General features: G+C 38.2%; 1 protein-coding gene across 1 annotated transcript in view; it reads right to left on the bottom strand.

Moving 5' to 3' along the window:
* PTPRO (protein tyrosine phosphatase receptor type O) overlaps window positions 1-22869 on the bottom strand; it is a 228824-nt gene that overhangs the window by 84083 nt on the left and 121872 nt on the right. The window contains exons 2-3 of the mRNA XM_034645993.1: window positions 17575-17848; window positions 1367-1525 (exon numbers count right to left, since the gene is read on the bottom strand). Of these exons, the coding sequence (XP_034501884.1) occupies window positions 1367-1525; window positions 17575-17848 (433 nt within the window). The remainder of the gene's footprint in view (window positions 1-1366; window positions 1526-17574; window positions 17849-22869) is intronic.

Genomic DNA, 22869 nt, shown 5'->3' with positions numbered 1-22869 from the left:
TAGGGTTACTTGAAAAAACTGGCCTGTTTTTAAAGTAGAATGGCTTATCTGCCAGTTTGCAGCACTGATCAAAAAAAAAATTGGATTTCATTTGGAAAACATTAAAGAAAATAATACAATTAAGATTCCAATCCAAATTAGAAAGAATTTGGGAAAGAAACTGAAAGTACCATTTATTGAACTAAAAGCCAAAAATAAATTTAAAAATTCATTAACTTAAAAAGGAGAGTATACTGACTTATTTTAAAACTCCTAGTTTTTGATTCAACAAAAATTCCAGAGAATGCTTTTTAATCATTCACGAACCTCTATTTGCATGTGATCAATAAACACATAAGGCCCCATTTATTAATCTGCAGATAATGTTTTCATTGAAAATTTAAAAATGCAATAATTTCTGGGGTCCATGTTTATATTTATTTGATGTTTTAAAGTTTCAAAAACTATAAATTCACTGCATGTGTTTGAAACCATGTCTCATAAAAAAGAAATCCATGGAAGTAATGCATTTGTAAAAGCAGCAAGTCAAAATGACACTTTTCTGGATATCATGACCTGTGTGCCTCAGTATCCATTCTCCACCTCACCAGTATCTATTTCCAGTTTCAACCAGTCAACTTTGATAACCATCATCTAAGCCCTTGGAGAGCAATGTTACAGTTTTGTATCTGAGAGTGTCTAAGTTCCTTTCCTTCCCAATTCACTCCCAGTGGAGCAGAAAGCCCCTCCCACCTTTCCTCCCTCTCCATCTTCTCCCCACCAGTCTACTCAAAGAAAGGGCCCAGGTTCTTTTGAAATGATTGATTCCCATAGGATCTCTTTTTCTCCTCTCCCCACAGGGTCCCCATCAGGCCAGTATAAACAATGAAACCAATTTTTGTATATTAATGCAATCATTTAGCTGGTCATACAGATAAATACATTCAAAGGAACAAAAAAGCATTATCATTTGCATTTGAGAGTAATCTTGGACCACCTGCAAGTGAAACTTGGTGGAAGGTGCCTTTCTAGCTTCTTAGTTCTAGAAACGTCCTTCTAACACACCCAGAAAGAAATGGTTAGACGAGGTGCTTCTAAGTTTAAGTTTGAATTTATTTCTTGTAGCAGACATGCTGCCTTTGGCAAGGCTAACATACAAGTGATCATAATTTGAGTTTTTCTTATACTTAGGCATTGCATGTGACTAGCAAACCAGGTATTCTAAGATTCCTCATGACAAGATTTTCATAAACTAGTAACTATTTTTGATGGTCTTCCATGGTCAGATAGTGAATCATAAGACCTCTTTAGAGCAAGACAGACGACCGTTTGGCAAACATGTAAAAAGGAGTAGTTATCATTTATCACCCTTCCTTTTGCTTCTTACCTTTATATAGCATTGTTCGGAAGTCTTTACCTTCCCAGTAGCTTATGTTTACTCTTGTGAAAACATTATATTTTTCTGGATAATGAATTTCAAACAGGACTCCTGTTTCAGGAGAAGGTTTATAGTCATATATTGAAACACTGGTTACAGGTAGGGGTTCTGCAGAAGGGAAGTGAAGGGACAAAGGGAAGTGGAGAAAAAGGGAGAAAGGCCATTATCAGTACTTGGAAGTACCCAAAATTATACTTATCAGAACACTTTTATTATCCATCAGCACTAAACTCCCCCATACTCATGAGTTGACTGTTCTCCAGAGCAGTAATTAACAAAATACATTTACATGGTGTTGTGCGGCTTTCAAAGAACTTTCATATTTATTTTTCCATTTGCCTTTTGCAACAACTCTGAGATCTAGGATGAGCAAATATGAATATTGCCATTCAACCGATAAAAATGATGATTATTTTAAATTATTTGTCAAGTTTAATTTAACAAGTACGTGGCAGAGTCTGTATCTCCAGATTCCTAGTTCATTTTTCTTTTTCCAAGCCAAGAAAACTTGATATTAATAACAGACCAGTAACAGAAAATACATTTTGGCTCGGGCCAAGGATAAGTGTTTATGTGATCATTTATTTCTTTGTATAAACTTAGTATTTATTTTTCTACATTAAGTATAAGATTGCAAGGCACCCTATGTTGAGAGAATTATAGTTTATGGTGTTTATCAAACCACGCTTCTTGCAGAAGTTTAAAAAATATTTATTTCTAGTTTGCTTGAGTTGACTCATTACAAAACTTATTAAATACTCATTTTTTATTATTTATTTTTTAAAAAAGATTTTATTTATTTATTTGACAGAGAGAAAGATAGCCAGCAATAGAGGGAACACAGGCAGGGGGAGTGGGAGAGGAAGAAGCAGGCTCCCAGCGGAGGAGCCTGATGTGGGGCTCGATCCCAGGACCCTGGGATCACACCCTGAGCCAAAGGTACAGACACTTAATGACTGAGCCACCCAGGCACCCCATAAATACTCATTTTTTAAACTGCAATTTGATGCACATCTGCATCTCTATATCCCATTCTTCAGCAAAACTCTTGTAAAAATGACTAAGCTCTGTCAGTCTTTTATGCAAGTTTTACTTGCATTTGTTTGATTTGAGAAAATCATTTAATAGTTTGGTTTGGAGTCAACTATTGTATTACAGACAAAAATAATTTTGACTCAGTTTTATCATTAGAGGATTCTCAGACATCATCTTCAGCCTAAATGAAAGCAATAGCCTTTTTAAAATTTTATACTTTTAAAATTTTATTTTCAGTACCATAGGACACCAAAATTTGATTTAATTTATTCCATGAGTATCAAGTACCTACTTTGTCTTAATCTGTAGGTAAGTATTTTTCATTTTGCCTTCTGGATCTTAACCTATTTTAGCTTTTGCTTTTGATTGAAGAGATCCAGGAAGGACTGAAGCAACATGTTAAAGCTTTGATTTTTTCCTGGAATTTTCTTAAACACCAAGCCAATATCTATCAAAAAAAGTCTGGAAGGACCTTCAGATTACAGCATATATTGTGATCATGTCCCAGAAGACCACATGCTGTATTCTCTGGCTGAAGTGTTTCTATTTTATCTTTGATTTGTCCTTGCTTAAAGGTAATATTTATGGAGTGAACTCACTTGTGCCATGTAAACCAACCAACCAACCAAGTAGGGAAGACTCTTGTGTCTTTCTCTTTGATAAATCCCCCAAAGTTTTGAACTATTTGAAGGTCTTTCTTTCAACCCAGTCTAATTACTAACCCACGGAGTCTAGTAAATCCACCTGCTGCCTCTGGATCTAAGGGAACCAAAATGAAAGCCAACAACAAAAAGCAGCCACAGAGCAGGAACTCTTCCATCCCTGCTGTCTGGTATCTCATCCTCATCAGGGTTCTGTCTCCTGAAAAGGGGAGTGAGAGGTCCATCCAATCTTTCATGCCCGGAGCCATGGCATCTGCACATCAAAGCCACGGTCCAACTTTGAAATTCAAGAGATACATGAGGATTACAGCATAGATATTTTATTTTGTGATTTTTTTTTTTTTTTGCTTCTGCAAGCTACTTATATTTAAACAAAGAATTTTTAAAATGCCTACTTGCTTGTTTGCTTCCTACAGCTCTCTCGGCTTCAGCCGAAGTGACCCAGGTTAGCTGTAAATTCTAAAATCCAAGCCCGGGCATTACTCAGGCATATTTAATTCAAGAATTACTATTTTCAATAGAACTCAAATGCATTCTCTAAAAATATTTTACTGTCTTTTCAGTGACTTCCCTCATTATTTTTCTTTTTAGAAATTAAGTGGTGTGCTATTAACCAGAGCTGTTATTACTCAAGTGTTTTTCGGTGATGACAAGGTTTAATCTTGATCTAATTCAATATTGCTTTCTCTGCCAGCCACCCTTTACCCTGCCATTTCTTGTCTTAGGAACCAGGCAGGACTGGAGAGTTAAATAGAGTTATTAGAAAATGTGAATCATTTGTTACTTTTGTTTGTTTATTCCTTTTTTGTCCTCAGGTCTTTTTATTTTTTAAAAAGCTAAGTATTACAAAATATATCTGAAACTCCCTCAAATAACTCACTCATTTGCCTTTCACCGTGTGGCCCGAGGTAAATTAGTGCTCTGAACTGGGTGGTTAGCTTCTGATGTGTTTTTTACTTTTATATTTATATGTGTCCAACATCCACATGGAATGTTATTTTGCATGTGTTAAAGTATGTTAATGATATCATATAGGAATCATTCTGCAGCTTACTTTTATCAACTATCACTGCTTTTGAGATTTGTCCATGATGCAAGTATTTCTAGAAAATTTGTTTTGGTGTTCACTTTAGAATTATACAAACCATACAGTTTATCTGTTATTTTGTTAGATAGGTTGTTTTCAATCGTTCACTTTTGCACATAATGTTGCAATAAGTGTCTTGAGACAAATTTCTGGACTATCCAAATCCTGCATAGTAGGGAATGAACATCTTTGATTGTATGAGATATTGTGAAAATGTGTTCTGTCAATTTACATTTCCATCAGCAGCGTGTGATAGTTCCTCTTTCTCCATATTCTTATCCAACACTTGTTCATATCAACCTTTTTAGTTTTTGCCACTCTGAGACATATGAAATTTTGTCTCTTTTAATTTCTTGTTCACAAAAGAGGTTGATAATCTTTTATGTCTAGTGGTCATTCAGCTTTTCTTTTTTTTAAATTCTTTGGTTCTTTTCCCTGTTTCATGGGTTCTTTTTCCATAGTCTCCTGCTTATTTGTAATATACCTTCTGTCATGTACTGCATTCCTACTGTCATTTTTTTTTATTGTGTCCTATGCCTTCCTTCTGGATTCACCTTCCTTGTTAGAACATATCAGTTAGTAGCTATTTAAGTTAGAGTCTAGGTGTTAAATTCTCCTAGGCTTTGTATTCTGGAAAAGTTCTTTATCTTTATTCTTTATTTTTTATTATTTTTTATTTTTTAAAAGATTTTATTTATTATTTGAGAGAGAGAGAGCACGAGCAGGGGGGTGGGAGGGGCAGAGGGAGAGGGAGAAGCTGGCTTTCTACTGAACAGGGAGCCTGATGTGGGGCTGGATCCCAAGACCCTGAGATCGTGACCTGAGCTGAAGACAGATGCTTAACCAACTGAGGCACCCAGGCACCCCTTTATCTTTATCCTTGATGTAGTTTAGCTGGATATAAAATTGTAAGATTTCCTCTCAGTATTTTGAAGCTATTCCTCCATTGTCTTTTTTTATTAAATATTTTTTTTAAAGATTTTATTTATTTATTTGACAGAGAGAGAGACAGCCAGCGAGAGAGGGAATGCAAGCAGGGGGAGTGGGAGAGGAAGAAGCAGGCTTATAGCGGAGGAGCCTGATGTGGAGCTCAATCCCATAACGCTGGGATCACGCCCTGAGCCGAAGGCAGACGCTTAACTGCTGTGCCACCCAGGTGCCCCCCTCCATTGTCTTTTTGAATCAATTATTGTGGAAGAGAAAACTTCTGTGAGCCTAACAGTTATTCCTCTGTACATATTATGCATTTTTTCTTTTGATACCTTCTAAGCTTTGTATTTGTCCTTGATAATCTATGATTTCACCATCACATATCTAGATGTAGTCTTATTTTTGAATTACCCTTCTAGGTATTTGGAATGCTTTGTCTATCTGTGGATTCATGTCACTCTTCAAGTCTTGGAAATTTTCATAATCAATCTTGAAATATTGCTCCCATTATTCCCTCCATTCTCTTTCTCTTGAACTCTTAACCTCCTTAATTAGAGCCTCTCCCACCATCAAATTTGAGAATTGGGCTAAATTATGAGACAATAACAAAGTATTACCTTTCAATTTACTATTTAACTTCTACCAGTACAGAATTTATCCCATCAGTTGAGGTTTTCGATTGAATTTACATTTGACCAATTAAGTGAATTTTGCCTAGTCTAACCGAGTAAATATTAAATTAAATAATTGTATTTTCACTTCTAAAAATTTTTAATTTATGTTTATTTGATATGTTTGTGTTTAATTTCTGCCAATCTTTGCTTCATTATGTTTTAATCCTTTTAAATGGATGGAATTCTTAGATTTATTGCTTTGAACATCATAACATGCTGAAAATTTGTTGTCAAATTGCTATGCAAAATAGAGTTCAATGTTATAGTTGTTGTTTTGATGTCTATCTTTTTTAGCATGGATTTCATTGTGTGTTTTGAAATACAGGCCCTAGGCTAATCTTGTGTCTTCTTATTGCCCTGTTTCTTGCTTATCTTGTTGTTGAGGCAATTTAGCCATTGCTTCCATTCAGCTCACCACAGCTCCCAGTCGAGAACCAGGGCAGCTAATAGTAATCTGAGATTCTTGATATTGTGGATGATATAGCAGCTATCACAGAGTCATTCCCTGAGTTAGAGGGGAACTCAGCTTGGTCCTTGATAGTGAGACTGGATGTGTGTTCCCTGCATCCCAAGGCCTCCATCTTTAGTTTTATCACAGGCAGAAGGAATCTGTGTTCCAAACAGAAAGCCTTGCTCTGGGCCCTATCTAGTATGGAGCATTCCAATCCTTAATACACTGGGGCCCAAGATCAGGGCTGTGTTCTTCTAGCTGCAGAGCACAGAGGCTCCAGGACTTCAACCCACCGCCCCCCTTGGACTTTCTGTTTTGTTTCTGATTCATAGAGACAACTATCTTATTTTTGAGCCTACCAATATATTTCTGGTTTTCTTTTTGCTTTGTGGGAGGAGCAAAGAGTGTGTCATAAGCAGATACATACTGCATTATGTTTGCAAGAAATCCTAACATGAAATTTCCATTTTTTTCTTTTAATAAAAAAATGTTAAATGATGGTTAATATGGTTGTTTTTTTTCTCATTTAGGTGTCCCACATAATAAAATCTGAAGTTTAATCAAGGTCTGTTTTATGTCCCTTAATTACCTTTGAATCATTCATGACAATCATGAATAGGAAGTTTCTTAAAGTTCTGGAAGTAACTATGTGAGATGGAGATGAAGGAACGAAACAGATGTACAGCAAATACTGTTTTACAAAAGCAGAGTTAACTCTGTGATTGTTGGTAACTGCTCAGAGCCGAGAGGGGCTTCTTCCTGAGACCCCTCTGTTCTGATGGACTAAAACTAAAGGAGCTGTTGGATCAGTGACCATGGTCCTTGCTTTTGATGAGACCCACCTACGAATGTGTCTGTTCTGACGCAGCCCCTTGAGGGAGAGAAACCTGTGATTTGACTCTCAAGTTTTTGTTTGTGTGTTTTTGGTTTTGTTTTTAGAGAGAGAAGGAGAGAGTGTGAGTGGGTGGGGTGGGGTGGGACAGAGGGAGAGGGAGAGAGCGAATCTTAAGCAGTCTCCCCACTCAGTGAAGAGCTGGTGCTAGGCTCGATCTCAGGACCCTGAGATCATGACCTGAGCCGAAATCAAGAGTTGGCTGCTTCACTGACTGAGCCACCCAGGTGCCCCAAGGCCCTCACTTCTCAGGGCAGGAGTAGAAAAAAGGGACTGATCCCAGGTCCCAGGCCAGAGCTCCTAACTTATGTTTAGATGGTGATTTGCAGCTTAACCTAACATCCCCCTTCTAGCCACACAGGCCACTAAGGTGAGCTGACAGCAGCCTTCTCCCATGGTCCAAGAGCCATGATCCCTATCACACCCATGAACTTAGTTCAAGTCTTCACCACTTCCTTCCTGGAATATTTCAACAGCTCTCTACATTATTCTCCTTGTCTCCAATCTCATCTTAATTTTTTCTACTTGTTTCTATTCAAAACTTCTCAGCCCGCAGGCTACCTGATACCCTCAGCTTGTCAGTCTCTGCCTTACACCTGTCACTTGCACCTCACTGACTTTGTCCTGCCTGATCTGTTTCGACTCTCCTTTGCTTCCAACCCCTCGAGTAATTTTCTGTTTAATACCATTGGTATTGTGTATATTTACTGATCTTACATGAAGTGTTACACATTTTGTTAAGGAGAGTATTATAATATTTTTCACATTACGAAATATTGCATTATTTTACACTACCCTCTACCAAATCAGCAAACTCACAGCCCTTAAGACAAATCCAGCCCACCACTTGCGTCTGTATGACTTGTAGTTAAGAATGGCCTTTATATTGTGAGACTGTTGTCAAAAATTAACAGAGGAATAATATTTCGTGACATATCAGAATTATATGAAATTCAAATTGTAGTGTCATTAAATAAAGTTTTATTAGAACACAGCCATGCTTGTTCGCTTATGTATTGCCTATGGCTGCTTTTGTGCTGCAACACTAGAGTTGAATCATTGCAAGGGAGTGTACAGCCCCCAGAACCTAAAATATCTATCATTTAAGTCTTTACAGAAAAAGCTTGCTCACCTCTGGGATAGATCAAAGATTTAAAAACTGAGATTTAAAGAAAGTAATAACTTGCCTAATGCTACACATATGGTTTCCAGATTTCTTTGTTGGCTCTAAAGTTCATACTTTGAACTACTACTCAAAACACCTGCTTCATAATTTGTCCATTCCAATGCAGGATTCAGGATCCTACGACTTACAGCTCTAAAAAGGAGGTTTCCTCAATAAAATCTTATTATGTCATTTCTTTGTATCTGTCACCATTCCTCATCACTTATGGGTTGAAATCTAAACTCTCCTAAGGTAGTCAAGGTTCCTCCCAATTTTTCTAGTTACCTTTCTTATTATTTTCTGGAACCACGGAGGCTTGCCATCTTAATTCCTTGCAACTCACAAGAGGGTCATGCTATGCAAGACTCCATTCTTTGCAAATATGATTCCCTTTGACTCTGTTGTAATACTTTCCATTCTTTATTCATTCAGCAAATTTTCACTACATTTTGAATGATTGTTTCTTCTGAGGTGCCTTCCCAATGTTCACTAGGAAGGCTGGGCAATCTCTCTCATATACTTTTCTTATGGCATTTATCATGTCTTTGTAATGGTTTGTTTATTTGTCTTTTACACTGTAGTGTACCATCTTTCAGTGTGGGTATGAAGGACATGACATACAGAATGTGCATAATAAATAAAATAAAAATTCATGCCTTATTTGTATTTATAATACATGAATTTATATTTGAATAATGTATGAATGCATGTTTCTATTTGTACAAATATTATAGAGTACACAATATTGTATTCGTAGAGTGTCTCTAAAGTGTTCTACAATGTTTACAACTACTGCCTCTCAGATTTTACTAACACATGAGACAGCGGTGTATAAATAACATTTCTCCAGTTTTTAAGCAATTGTTTTCGTGTGTTATTTTCGCTATTGAGAAATGACTTTTAAGTGCAGACAATATACTGATGGTTCTTAATCAATGAAATATGAATCAGATGTCAGAGCCTAAGGGTTGTGAAATGCCTTTGCACTGGCCAAATGACTTATTTGTGCTGAATTTATTTTTTGCCGTGTTTCTCAGCTTTCTCTAAGAGCCCCAGACTCAGAACAACAATAGAGAACTATCAAAGGATGGCCCCAGGGCTGATTGCTTTGTCACTGCTTATTTCATCAAGACAAGCATCTACCACACAATAAATGACTGCAACAAATGTACCCTTCTATTATCAAGAGCAATGTGTCATCTCCTTGAGCAGATACTGTTAATGTTTCCTAAACTTTAAAAAGAGCTTCCCGTTATAAAAATAAAGATGGCAAAAATACATCATTCACTGACAAAGAGTGGTAATTTTAGAGCTCAAAACTAACCTTAGTCATCACATACTTGAATTCTTTCTTTTTTAAAGAAGGAAGCTAAAACCGAATGTCACCTAATGTCACCTCATGCCTAAGGTCACAGAAATATTTGTGCCTTCATTCCCAATTCTTATATTCCGAACCTATTATCCCTTTTAAAATCTGGGATGATGTAATCGAGTCTTTAAAAAAGAGATAGAGTATGAGAGACAAGGAACCATCATTAATTAATTTTTGCTCTTTAGAAATCAATGCAGATTTCCTCTTCCACTTAGGATGTAGAAAGCTACAAGTCAATGTCATGCTCTCAACCCTCAACAAGAAGAAAAAGCCAAATAAGCCATGAGATCATGATTTTTCTTGAGTCTATCAGAGATCTGAGATTGCAAGGCAAACAAATGAACTACTCCAGTCCCCGGACCTTTCTTGAATACGAAACAGAAGCCTTAAGGCACGTGGGGAAGGGCAGAAACATCTTTCCCTCCACGTTCTCAGGAAAATATACCCCCTTCCGAGGGATGGGTAGAAGTCAAAGAGACTGTTCCTCGGTGAGAGGCAGAAACTCTCTTGGACCTATGATCACGCACTCATACAAAGTAGAATTCTACTACTACCGGGGAAAAGGCAGGAAACTCCAACCCAAGACCTCCCACAGATTTGAAGTAGACTGGTTGGCAGTGTAGAGTGAGGGGTAGGAATGCTGAGAATTCCCCGCTTAGGATCACAGGGTCTGCCTAAGCCTGAGGCTGGACCAGGAGAACCAAGAACCTCCAAGAACCTATCCTCACCAAAAACGTAGCACTAGTAAATACCAACAGCAATCCATTGTGAGGGAAGGGGCAAAATCACGGAGACTCTGTGGTGCAGGCATTCAGGACATGCTGACACCAAGGGTGGAATTGGAACACTGAGAAATACACTCTACCACTGCTGGCAGGCTACACTGGAAAAATTGATACCTGTGTGAGTTGAAAGTGACTAAGACCTTAAACTCAGCTTGACTCAATCTCCCACACTACCAGCCTAGCAAAATGGTAGATTTAAATTAAATTTAATGGTATAGAGGTGTCTGAGGTGGCTCAGTTGGTCAAGTATCTGCCTTTGGCTTAGGTCATGATCCCAGGGTCCTGGGATGGAGCCCCGCATCGGGCTCCCTGCTCAGCAGGGGGCCTGCTTCTCCCTCTCCTCCCCACTTGTGCTCTCTCATCTCACTGTCTGTTGCTACCTCTCTCTCTCAAATAAATAAATAAAACCTTTAAATCCAATGGTATAAATAATATATACAGAAGTATAAATGCTCTAAACTAGCACTATCAAAATTGGTATCTACTAGTTACATATGCTATTGAGCACTTAAAATGAGGCTAGTGCAACGGAGAAGCTGAATTTTGAACTTTATTTAATTTTAATAAACTTATGCTTAAAAGCTATACATGAGTAAACTTTTTATTGACTATGTATTGAAATAGTAATATTTCAAATGGAATTGATTAAATAAACTGTTATTAAAATTAATTTCATATTTCAGAAACTTTTTTAAATGTGTGTACCCCCAAATTTAATATGCACATATGGTAAACATCCTATTTTTGCTGGATAGTGCTGGTCTAAACACTCTAATTAAAAGGCAGAGATTTTTGAAAAAATAAGAAAATAAAAAATAAAAGGCAGAGATTTTCAGATTGGAAGAAAAGCAAAATCTAGCTCTATACTAAATACAAGAAACCCATGTACACATAAAGATGTAAGTAGGTTGAAAATAAAAAGGATAAAACAAGTATACAATGAAAAGACTTAACAGAAGAAAATGAGAATATTTATATTAGTAGCAGATAAAATAGACTGCAACACAAGGTGTATTTCATGGGATAAAGAAGGCCATTGCATACAGATAAAAATGTCATGCCTTGCTAAAGCTGGTGTATGTGCCATGGCCCTGGACTCCCCCACTGCCTCCCTAAAGCTAGTGATCTCATACAGTCCACACAGGGGATGTTCCTTAATCACCTGACTCTGGTGACCAGGGGGCTTGTGTGGGCCCCACAGGACTGAAACAATTGGAGAAACGGTTCTTGGCAGGTTACCAACCCCAGGGCACTGCACAGACAGTAGACTGCAATACTCCAGCAGACTTTCTGTGACAAAGGCTTATTTACTTGTCCTGGAGCTTCCACCTGAGAGTCAGGCTTCAGGTTTGCCACATATCTAGAGGCTGTGGAGGTGCTCTTAGGGAACTTAGGTCAGGTTACACTTTTTGTAATCTGCCTTGGTTGAGCCACAGCTTGCTAGTCCTGAAAGGAGCTTATACACTTGTTTGGAGCCCCGAATTTTGCAACTGTTGTGCAGGGGACACTTCCAGATCACCTGGTCTGGAGGCCAGCAGGGTTTATAATTGTGGTCCCACAGGACTATACATATTTGCATACTTTAAAAGCTTTGCCTGAGGCCTTGGTTTCCAATCAGCCTGAAACTAAGTGCTGACTGAGATCCCTCCCTTTGGAACACTGACAGGTCTTAGCATACCCTCACCAGCTGGGACTTATCAAGAATAAATCAGGCTGCTTAGACAATCACAAAGGTTCAAGAGACAGCCAAGAGCTAAGGCAAGGTTGAACAGTAATATTCATCTCCTACACAAGACCACTTCTTCCAGACTGGGAGAGGGAGCTGTTTCACTTAATACATAGAAACAAATACAGAAAGTTGAGCAAAATGAGAAAAAAGAGGAATATGTTCCAAACAAAAGAACAAGATAAAATTCCAGAAAAAAAAAATCTTAATGAATGGTAGTTTACCTGATAAAAAGTTCAAAGTAACCATCATAAAGATTTTCACTGAATTTAAGAAAATGAATGAACACAGTGAAAATTTCAACAAAGAATTAGAAAATATAAGAATTTACCAAACAGAAGTCACAGAGCTGAAGGAGACAATAATTGAACTGAAAAATGCACTACAAGGAGGCAACATCAGACTAGATGAAATGGAAGAAAGGATCAGTAGAAGACACAGCAGTGGAACTCACCTAAACAGCAACAAAAAGAAAAAAACAATTAAAAAAAATTAAGGCAGCTTAAGGAACATAGAAGACAGCATCAAGTGGAGTAACATTTGCATTCTAGGGGTCTCAGAAGAAGAAGAAAGAAAGGCAGAAAGCTCATTTGACGAAATAATCACTGAAAGCTTTTTTTTTTTTTAACTTAAAGAAGAGGGGCGCCTGGGTGGCACAGCGGTTAAGCGTCTGCCTTTGGCTCAGGGTGTGATCCCGGCATTATGGGATCGAGCCCCAAATNGAGCCCCACATCAGACTCCTCCGCCATGAGCCTGCTTCTTCTCCCACTCCCCCTGCTTGTGTTCCCTCTCTCGCTGGCTGTCTCTATCTCTGTCGAANAATCAGGCTCCTCCGCCATGAGCCTGCTTCTTTTCCCACTCCCCCTGCTTGTGTTCCCTCTCTCGCTGGCTGTCTCTATCTCTGTCGAATAAATAAATAAAATCTTTAAAAAAAAGAAGAAGAAGAAAAAAGACATTTGGATCCAGAAAGCCTAGGGAGCTCTAAATAAGATGAACCCAAAGAGATCCACTCAAAACACATTATGATTAAAATGTCAAAAGTTAAAGAGAGAATCTTAAAAGGAGCAAGACAAGTTATATACAAGGGAAACCCCATAAGAATATTAACCCTTGGGAGCCTGGGTGGCTCAGTTGGTTAAGGTTTGCCTTCGGCTCAGGTCATGATCCTAAGGTCCTGACATCGAGTCCCACACTGGGCTCCTTGCTCAGCAGGGAGTCTGCTTCTCCCTCTGCCTGCAGCTCCCCCTGCTTGTGCTCACACACACTCGCTCTCTCTCAAATAAATAAAAAAATCTAAAAAAAAAAAAAAGAAAGAAAGAAAGAAAAGAATATTAGCATATTTTTAAGCAGNCCCATAAGAATATTAACACATGGGAGCCTGGGTGGCTCAGTTGGTTAAGGTTTGCCTTCGGCTCAGGTCATGATCCTAAGGTCCTGACATCGAGTCCCACACTGGGCTCCTTGCTCAGCAGGGAGTCTGCTTCTCCCTCTGCCTGCAGCTCCCCCTGCTTGTGCTCACACACACTCGCTCTCTCTCAAATAAATAAAAAAATCTAAAAAAAAAAAAAAGAAAGAAAGAAAGAAAAGAATATTAGCATATTTTTAAGCAGAAACTTTACAGACCAGAAGAGGGTGGCAAATATATTCAAAGTGCTGAAAGGAAAAAACTTCCAACCAAGAATACTTTATCTGGCAAGGTTATCAGTCAGATTTGAAAGAGAAAAAAAATTTCCACACAAGCAAAAGCTAAAGGAATTCATCATTACTAAACTGGCCTTACAAGAGATGTTAAAGGGACTTCTCTAAGCTGAAAAGAAAGGACGTTAATTAGTGTCACGTATGCATATCACTAATTATTATATATATATAATTATTNTATATCACTAATTATTATATATATAGCTAATTATTATATTACTAATTATTATTTTTATTATCAGAGGATATGACTAGACATTTTTCCAAAGAAGACATGTGGATGGCCACAAAGCACATGAAAAGATGCTCAACTTCAGTAAGAATCAGGGAAATGCAAATCAAAACCACAATGGGATATCACCTCACACCTGTCAGAATGGTTATTATCAAAAAGACAAGAAATAACAAGTATCAGTAAGAATGTGGAGAAAAGGAATTCTCGTGCACTGTTGGAATCTAAACTAGTACAGCCACTATGGAAACAGTATGATTTCTCAAAAAATTAAAAAATAGAACTACCATATGATCCAGCAATTCCACTCCTGCATATTTATCCAATGGAAAAAAACATTAATTTGAAAAGATATATATGATATGTATACATAATATAGATATATATAATTTGAAAAGATATACCTCTATGTTCATTGCAGCATTATCTACAATAGCCAAGACATGGAAACAACCTAAGCATCCATCAATGGACGAATGGATAAAGAAGATGTGGTGTATCTATGTGCAATAGAAAACTACTCCACCATAAAAGAGAATTGCCATTTGCAACAACTTGATGGAAATTAAGGATATTTTGCTAAGTAAGTTAGACAGAGATAGACAGATACTGTATGATCCCACTTATATGTGGAATCTTTAAAATAAAGCAAAACTCATAGATGCAGAGAACAGAATGGTGGTTTCCAGAGGAGAGAGGGGTGGTGAGGAGGGCAAAATGGGTGAAGGGGGTCAAGAGGTACAAACTTCCAGTTATAAAATAAATAAGTCATGGGGATGTAATGTACAATATGGTGACTATAGTCAATAACACTGTATTACGTATCTGAAAGTTGTTAAGAGACTAAATCTTAAGTGTTCTCACTGCAAGAAAAAGAAATAGAGACTGAATGGTGACAATGGTAACTTGACTAATTGTGGTGATCATCTCGCAGTATATACAAATATGGAATCATTGTGTTGTATACCTGAAACTAGCATAATGTTATATGTCAATTACACCTCACTAAAAAAGAAGACATAGCAATCTTAAAAGTGTAAAGATGAAAAGCTTCACACTTCACATAAAGTTCAAAATATGTAAAGCATAAACTAAAACAAGTACAAGGAGAAATAGACAACATAGAGTTGGAGACTTTCACATACCACTATCCGTCATTATTAGAACAAGTAGACAGAAAATTAGTAAGGGTAAAAAAGACTTGAACAACCAACTTGACCTAATTGACATTTATCAAAACTTCACCCAACAAGTGCCCACAGTATACAGACCCAGACAGACCGTATTTGGGGCCATAAAACAAATTGCAATGTTTTTAAAGTAATTGAAATCATATAAAGTATGTTCTCCTATCACAACAGCATTTATCTAGAAAGTAATGAAAAGATCTCTGAAAAATTGCAAAATTTTGAATATTCAGCAACACACTTCCAAGCCCACATGTCAAAAAAGAAATCACAAAAGAAAATTAAAAAAAAATATTTTGAATACAACTCATTGCACACACTAAAATACCAAAGAGATATTATGGAAATCTCTTAACATGTACTTACTTATCATTTACTTATCATTCACTTACTTATCAAATGTCTTTAGGAACCGTTAGCTAAAGGGCTGACTGCTGGAGTTTTTTCTGATCTGGAGTGGCTTAAGTGCATGCTAACGAATGTTAGGTCAGCGACAGTAACTACACTTTTATTTTTCTTTGTGCCTTAGTCTTTTTCCCCCCTGGTACTTTCTCCTGTTACTTGCTCAACAGAATTGAATTAATATTTATTGATCACTTATTACATGTAAAATGCATGCTAGACGCTTATGAGATTATGAAGCTGAGTAAGGCAGTACTACTGATTCAAGGAATTGTATTATAGCCATTGTTTACCTAGATCTGCCGCCTGGACCTATTAACTCCCAGTTCACCTCTCCCAGCCACTTGTTTAAAACAGTATTTCAGGGGCACCTGGGTGGCTCAGTCGGTTAAGCGGTTGCCTTCGACTCAGGTCATGATCCCAGGGTCCTGGGATTGAGTCCTGCATGGAGCTCCTTGCTTAGCGAGGAGTCTGCTTCTCCCTCTGCCTCTGCCCCTTCCCACTGCTTGTTCTCTCTCTCTCTCAAATAAATAAATAAAATCTTTAAAAAGAAAACACACACAGTATTTTAGAACAGGCAGTTTCTTCCTTTAATTCTACGAGGTCCTAGATTTGCTCATTATATCTATCAACCTGGAAGTTCTTGGGTTTGTGCCATTCCACTCCAATGTTTAGGATTCAGTACTGATTCTGGGACTCTGCCATGGGAAACTTTAATTAATTTTTGACAGACATATTAAAAATATGTCTTCTAGCTTGATTCTGAGGTCTTGCTTCTTGATGTTTCTCTTCCCTTTTATCCCAAGAGAATAATATCACTATGTCCTTTTCCTTAATTGTGGTGAGATTGACTGCAAGGAGCTGGCATTTAAAAAATCGCAGCCACTGGAAAACGTGCTCTGAAGAACAAAATCAAAAAGAAGTTCCCTGAGCCATTAAATTGCTCCAGTGGTAAACTCTGCCATCTTATAGATAACAGTTTTTCTTCTAACAGACACATCAACATATACCGTAAAGTAGCACCTGATTTTGAGATTGAGTATTAAAGTCTCAGAGAGAAAAGTGAAAATCACATAGAGTTAAAATTACTCCTAAAAATTCCTAATGTCAGCATTAATGCTTTTAGACATGAACTACTGAAGGTTAAAAGGCCAATGATTTGTTTTTTCTTGGTATTTTTCTTGGGCAGTGGAAGCCAAGGCTATTTGGAGGGTGAGGTCAAGAATAGAAACCGATAGATAATATCTTTTTCTCCCTCTCAGCTAAAAAATGTATAATTAATTTCAAGAAGGCTAAATATGAGCATAAATTCATTGTCTCAAAACCCAAGTGGCTTAATATAAGAGTACATGTTCTGGAAAAAAAACTAGCTTAGTTTTGAACATCTTATTCAGTTATATAGCAAAAAATTACATGGTCCAATCATGAAGCTAAAATTATTTTTCAGTCTGAAAATATACTATCTCATTGAGGTTGACTTTTTTGGGCTTAAAACAGATTTTNGTGTTCTGGAAAAAAACTAGCTTAGTTTTGAACATCTTATTCAGTTATATAGCAAAAAATTACATGGTCCAATCATGAATCTAAAATTATTTTTCAGTCTGAAAATATACTATCTCATTGAGGTTGACTTTTTTGGGCTTAAAACAGATTTTTCTTTAACAAAAGGTAACAGTTAAACATTATCCAACTCTGGCAAGAAACTGTGTTCTCAACATAAAGCAGAACTTTGAATTTATGTCGCTTGACTTCAAGGTGATTGGTCTTGCCATCCTGGGCTGACTTTCCTTCCACGAGAGAGCCCCATGAGAATATACCCAAAAAGAAAGACAGAGGACAGTATTACACACGATGCTTACTTGTTAACACAGTGATTGATCTGGATGGCTTGGTAACCACATTTCCATTTACCACTACCAGCGTGATTATATAATAAAGGCCATGGTAATTAGCCTTAAAGGTAACAGGAGGAGGCAAAGTGCTGTTGAATTCTGCAAATTCGAAGAAGTAATTTTTGGATTCCCCAGTTATCTTCACAACATAAACAGATGATGGGCTCATGACATCTGAAGCTTCTAAAGAGACAACGATGCTATTATCGTCTTGAACAGTTACATGGAATGTTGTGGCATTCTGTTTAAGAAAAGAGAAAAAAAAAGGAAATGAAGGTCAAATTGAGATCATTAGCAATAAAATTATGCTGAGCTCATTTTCCCCAAACTAATGTTTGTGATAAGCATCGTACAGGTATTTTAGTGTTCAAGGAAAAGCAGAAAGAGAGACATTAACCCTCTTATGACTAAGGGTCTTCTCAGGCTTTTACTTTTGATACTTCTCCATTGAAAAGCGGCTCCCAGTTCATCGATTGTGTCACATCATAAATACAAAATAAACATTGTGGAAATGAGTAAAGAATGAAATGAATGAAAATCATCTCGGCCCTCATCTTCCAGAGAAATTCTTGGTTTCAACTATGCTGGAGAAACTACATGGATGAAGCACTCTATATTACTTTAGAAGGAGTAATGCTGTGGTAGTCCTAGGAGAATTCTAGAAGAATGTCACAAGGCAGTTATTTCCTCTCTCGCTTTTCACCTGTTAGTTCTGAAAATAAAATTTAAAAAAAGAGTCAGGACTGAGAATCCTGTGATAATCTTCCTCACTGGAGGTGAGCCAATCTTTAATAAGAGAAGCTAACATGCTCTTTGAAGAAGGAACCAGACTGAGTGAGGATCACTGACATCTATGGAAAAGGCAGTGGTTAGGGGAAAGAAAACTGCTCTAAGTGTCTAGATAAATGTTTGTGGACAGTATTTGAAAAGTCATGGTGTGGTTGGTTTGAATATTCCTTCCTGATTCTTTCCCATACTGTATGGGCAGAATAGTGCTTCTGCTCTCCGGTCTCACATAACACTCCTATCCTTTGTATCACTGCTGCTTTGTTTTTCATTCATCTTCTGGGTAGGTGGGGTCCAGGGAAGGGATTTCACTGCTCTGAGCCTCAGATTTCTCTTCTGTGAAAGGGGGACAGAACAATTATTAAAACTTGCTCAGGACTTACCAGGATCCAGATACGAAGCTAGGCAGTCTAGAAACACAGTCATCTCATTTCGTACTCAAAATGACCTGATGAGGTAGGTATTTTTTTCAATCTCAGTTTGTAGTTAAGGAAACTGAGGCTCAGAAGGATTGAGTCACCTGCCCAAGGTCACACATCTAGTTTGGACTTTGAACCACGGATCCACACGAGTACCAAAACTAAGCTTCATTATGTCCACCTGTCTGTGTCTCTTCCCCTCTTGACTTGTTTTCCTAACACTCGGTCTGACACATGGTGTATGACTGTTAAACCTCTGTTAAATGAATGAAAGAATTGCTGATTGCATTAATTTTATGTGGACATTTGCCTTTTAGAATTAACCTAATGGTACCTCCCATTGCCAGTAGCCAAATCAAGCATACAGTACATATCAGAATCCTAAAGGAGGCTAAATGTACCTGTAAAAAACGTACTGATTTTTTTTCTTATTATTTAGTTGTTTTAGAAATCTAATTTTTACAAGTCCTAGTATTTGTAAAGAATATCGGCCATTTACAGAAATTTAATTCTATGCTAACATTTAGTAGACTTAACTGTGTTCATGATATCCTTACTGTACGAGACCCTACGTTCTTTAGGGGCAGGGATTGTATCTTATTTCTAGCTGCATCTCTAGTGGCAGCACGACTGCCTGGCATATGCTAGGGACTCTGTGATCTGGATACTCCCAGGGAGGTCTCTATAATACAGATCAGTCAGTATGGATTGACTTTTAAAATGTCCTTTTCTCCACATTGTCTCTAAAATTGTGTACTTTTGGGAAACAAAACAAACACACGGAAAATGTGATGCACCATTATTGCCAGCGATCCACGTGGATCTGTGAGGCTAAACCAAGCATCCAATATCCAATAACACTGAACTCTTGCTTTTATTCATTATTGGTTACAGAAATGGATTCACTAACTCAGAAAACAGGAAGTGTGTACAAACATCAGGTTCAGAATTATTAAGAATTTTTTGTTCAATGTTTTAATAGCCAATAACAAAAAAATTTGTGATAATGAAAAGAGGGATACATAGACTCAATTTTGCAAAGTGTTTAAGAAATATGTATCTGATGGGTCATGATGCTTCATAGCACAATCTTTCAGGGAAAGGGACTAATCTTCCAAAATCTAACGACAGCTTTGGGGATGATTTTATCAGCCATGAAAATAAGCTTTGGCCCACGGGCTCCCAGGTCGCCAAAAATAAATCAGGGTAGGCTAATCAGATTCAGTCAGTGGGACTAATGAGAATAAGGCAGCAGGCCAAGTGAGTCTAGGCAGTGAGCCTAGAGAAATGTCATCACTCTCTTTCTTCTCTGTCCTCCGTGCTTCAGCTTTTCCTGGAATCTATATTCAGGAGAACATTCTGAATGCATGCTGCAGGCACGGAATCCCTGCCGAGATGTACAGCAAGAAAGGAGACTTAAAAGTTACAGAAATGGATTTAAACGTAGGCAAAGCCAACGTGGATTTATTTGGTGGATAGAGAAATATTTCAAACTTTTTTTTTTTGAAACCAGGTAATAGTATCGCTTGACTCTGCAATGAAAATATTTTTACTGAAATTTCCTTTGCATAATACAATTTAATATAGAAATTTCTCTGCTCCAGCACCCTCATTTCACACTTGAAAGAACAGCAGTGCAAATGTCACCCAGCTAATTGATGTCAGAACAAGGTCTGGGATCCACACATCCGTATGTCTCCTGGTAGTTCTCTTTCCGGAACTAGAGGTAGGCTGCTTGAGGCAGCAAAGGGAGGCTGGGTGCTTGGCAGGAGACTGTAACCTGCTCTATGGCCAGTCCTGCAGGACAGAAGCTACTGGAGACAGACTGGGCAGCACTAAAGAGGAGAAAAATGCAGGATGAGTTCCTGGAACGTGGGACAAAAAGAGAACTGGTCTCATATGTTCCAGTCTGACATCGTAGGAAGTCTGACAAACATTGCAACTGTTATCTATGGATCCCCTCATCTAGACCATGCTTTACACTTGCCATTTCATATGTCTTTTTCTTTTTTTCCTTACAACAATCTTTAGAAATAAGTGTCCTTCTCCCCATTTTACACAGAGAGGTTAAATAACCTGCTTAAGAACACAGCGATAGACTTGGAATCAGAGGCCCTGAGTCTGTACTCCTTTGCTGCAGCCTATTATCTGGCAACATGGGAAAACACAAGGATCTCTTAACTTCATCTGCTTAATTTCTAAAATAGGGGTGGTTCCTATAAACTCATGGGATTTGGGTAAGAATTAAAGGGCTTTCATAAAAATGCTAATAGGATGAACCCAATAAATATTAGCTGTATCTCAAATATTAGCTGTATTCTTGTGTTTTAATTAAGTTTTGAATCCCTCAATGACCTGTTAATGATACAGGTCCTATAAACATTCATTTAACTAGCTTTACAACTCTACGGCATTCTGTGATCACGTTCCTTGATGTTATATTCACATCGGAGAGCTATCCATTCTAGCATTTCAACAACAAACAAGCATTAGCTGAGCACCAAGTTGGCATCGGGTACCTTGCTGGGGGTTGGCGACAGGCTCTGAGGAAGATGGGCCACCTGACCTCCCAGAGCTCAGACTCTAGTCAGAGAGGCTGGCCCAAGGGCATAATTACAACACCAAGTGAGGGTTACTAGTTGCAGACTTTGAAAAACTGTCTGTTTGATGCCTGTTTTTTCTACCTGTCTGGGATCCCGTTTTTGATTATATCTTCTTGTTTGGGAGACTGCTTCTTTCCCACCATAAAGCCAAGAAGAGGTCCCGATGGGGGCTTCTAATAGTAGTGTGCTACTCCCAGCTCAGAGCAGGGGGAACTCTGACTCAGTGTGGACGAATCGTAGCGCCCAGTTCTCCCTTCCTGGACAGAGCCAGGGGGATGCTAATGGGGTCCAAGCCAGCCAACTAGAATGCTTTGTCTGAAATTTTATAACTGGAACTAGTGGGAAAGAGTTCTTTTCTCCTCTGGTTCCAAGTATGCATGGAGGCAAATCTGGAGAAGTCGGTGTCTATAAAAGGCCCAGACCCTGTGCAGTTTGGTGACCCGAGTGAATAAATCCCAGTTTATGGCTTAAGTCAGGTAAGCTGAATTTCCAAAACTGACAGCCAGAGGTCCTGGTCAATACAAAAGAATTGTTCAATGCTATAGATGTGTAGAGAAGAAAGCAATTAATTCTGTTTCTGCAATGGGTATGAGGAAGGGTTTCAAGTTGGAAGAGATGTTCAGGAGTTTCCCAGGGGAGCAAAGGTCGGTGCATCATCTGGGGAAATGGGAAGAAGACCCCACAGTCCTCTGCAGTGGTTAGACCACGGTGGGACTCTCAGAGAGGAGAGCTGATAGCTTAGTCCAGGATGTGCATCTGGGTATTCTTTAGGCCAAAAGAAATCAGGGTCTGTTTTAATACAGAAAAGTGACATAATTAGATCCCAGGTTACAAAGATCAATATAATTAGGAACATGGGCCAGTGTAGCTAGGGATGGCCCGACTACCGGGCCCACCTAGGGATGTCCCGACTACCCGGCCCACCTAAGGCCAGTAGACTGTAAGGCGGCTGTCGCACCTGCTCCAGGAAGACCCGATGAAAGTCTGAGCAAATGCTGGCTACCCCAAACCTGCCTGTGCGACATGCATTTAGAACATTATTAATGCTCCAGTTGGCAACCCAATCAATGATTAGACTTATTAGAGGGCCTTTTAGAGGGAACAATTAGAAAATTCTGCTGTGCTAAGGTTACCGCAGAAGAAGTAATGGGATGATCCGTTCTTTTCAGCGGTAATATCAATGGTGTCCGGCTTCTCTAGCACTATGGCCATACTTCTCTGCAGACGCTGCGGAGTTCACCCACTAGCCTCCTGTCCAGCTGAGGGAAAACTTTTCTAGCAAGATCTTCTTTCCTTTCAGTTCCTTCAGGAAGATCAAGTTCCCAGAGCTGTTCTGACTGGTCAGAGCTCCCCTTGACACTTTCTCAGAATTATTATTTTTTATAATAATTTTTTATTATGTTATGTTAGTCACTATACAGTATATCCTTAGTTTTTGATGTAATGTTCCATGA

This window comes from Ailuropoda melanoleuca, chromosome 16 (genome assembly GCF_002007445.2).
Source record: "Ailuropoda melanoleuca isolate Jingjing chromosome 16, ASM200744v2, whole genome shotgun sequence".
In the NCBI taxonomy this organism is placed as follows: Eukaryota; Metazoa; Chordata; class Mammalia; order Carnivora; family Ursidae; genus Ailuropoda; species Ailuropoda melanoleuca.
Note: the sequence above shows the minus strand (reverse complement) of the source record. Positions and strands in the feature narration are given on the sequence as shown.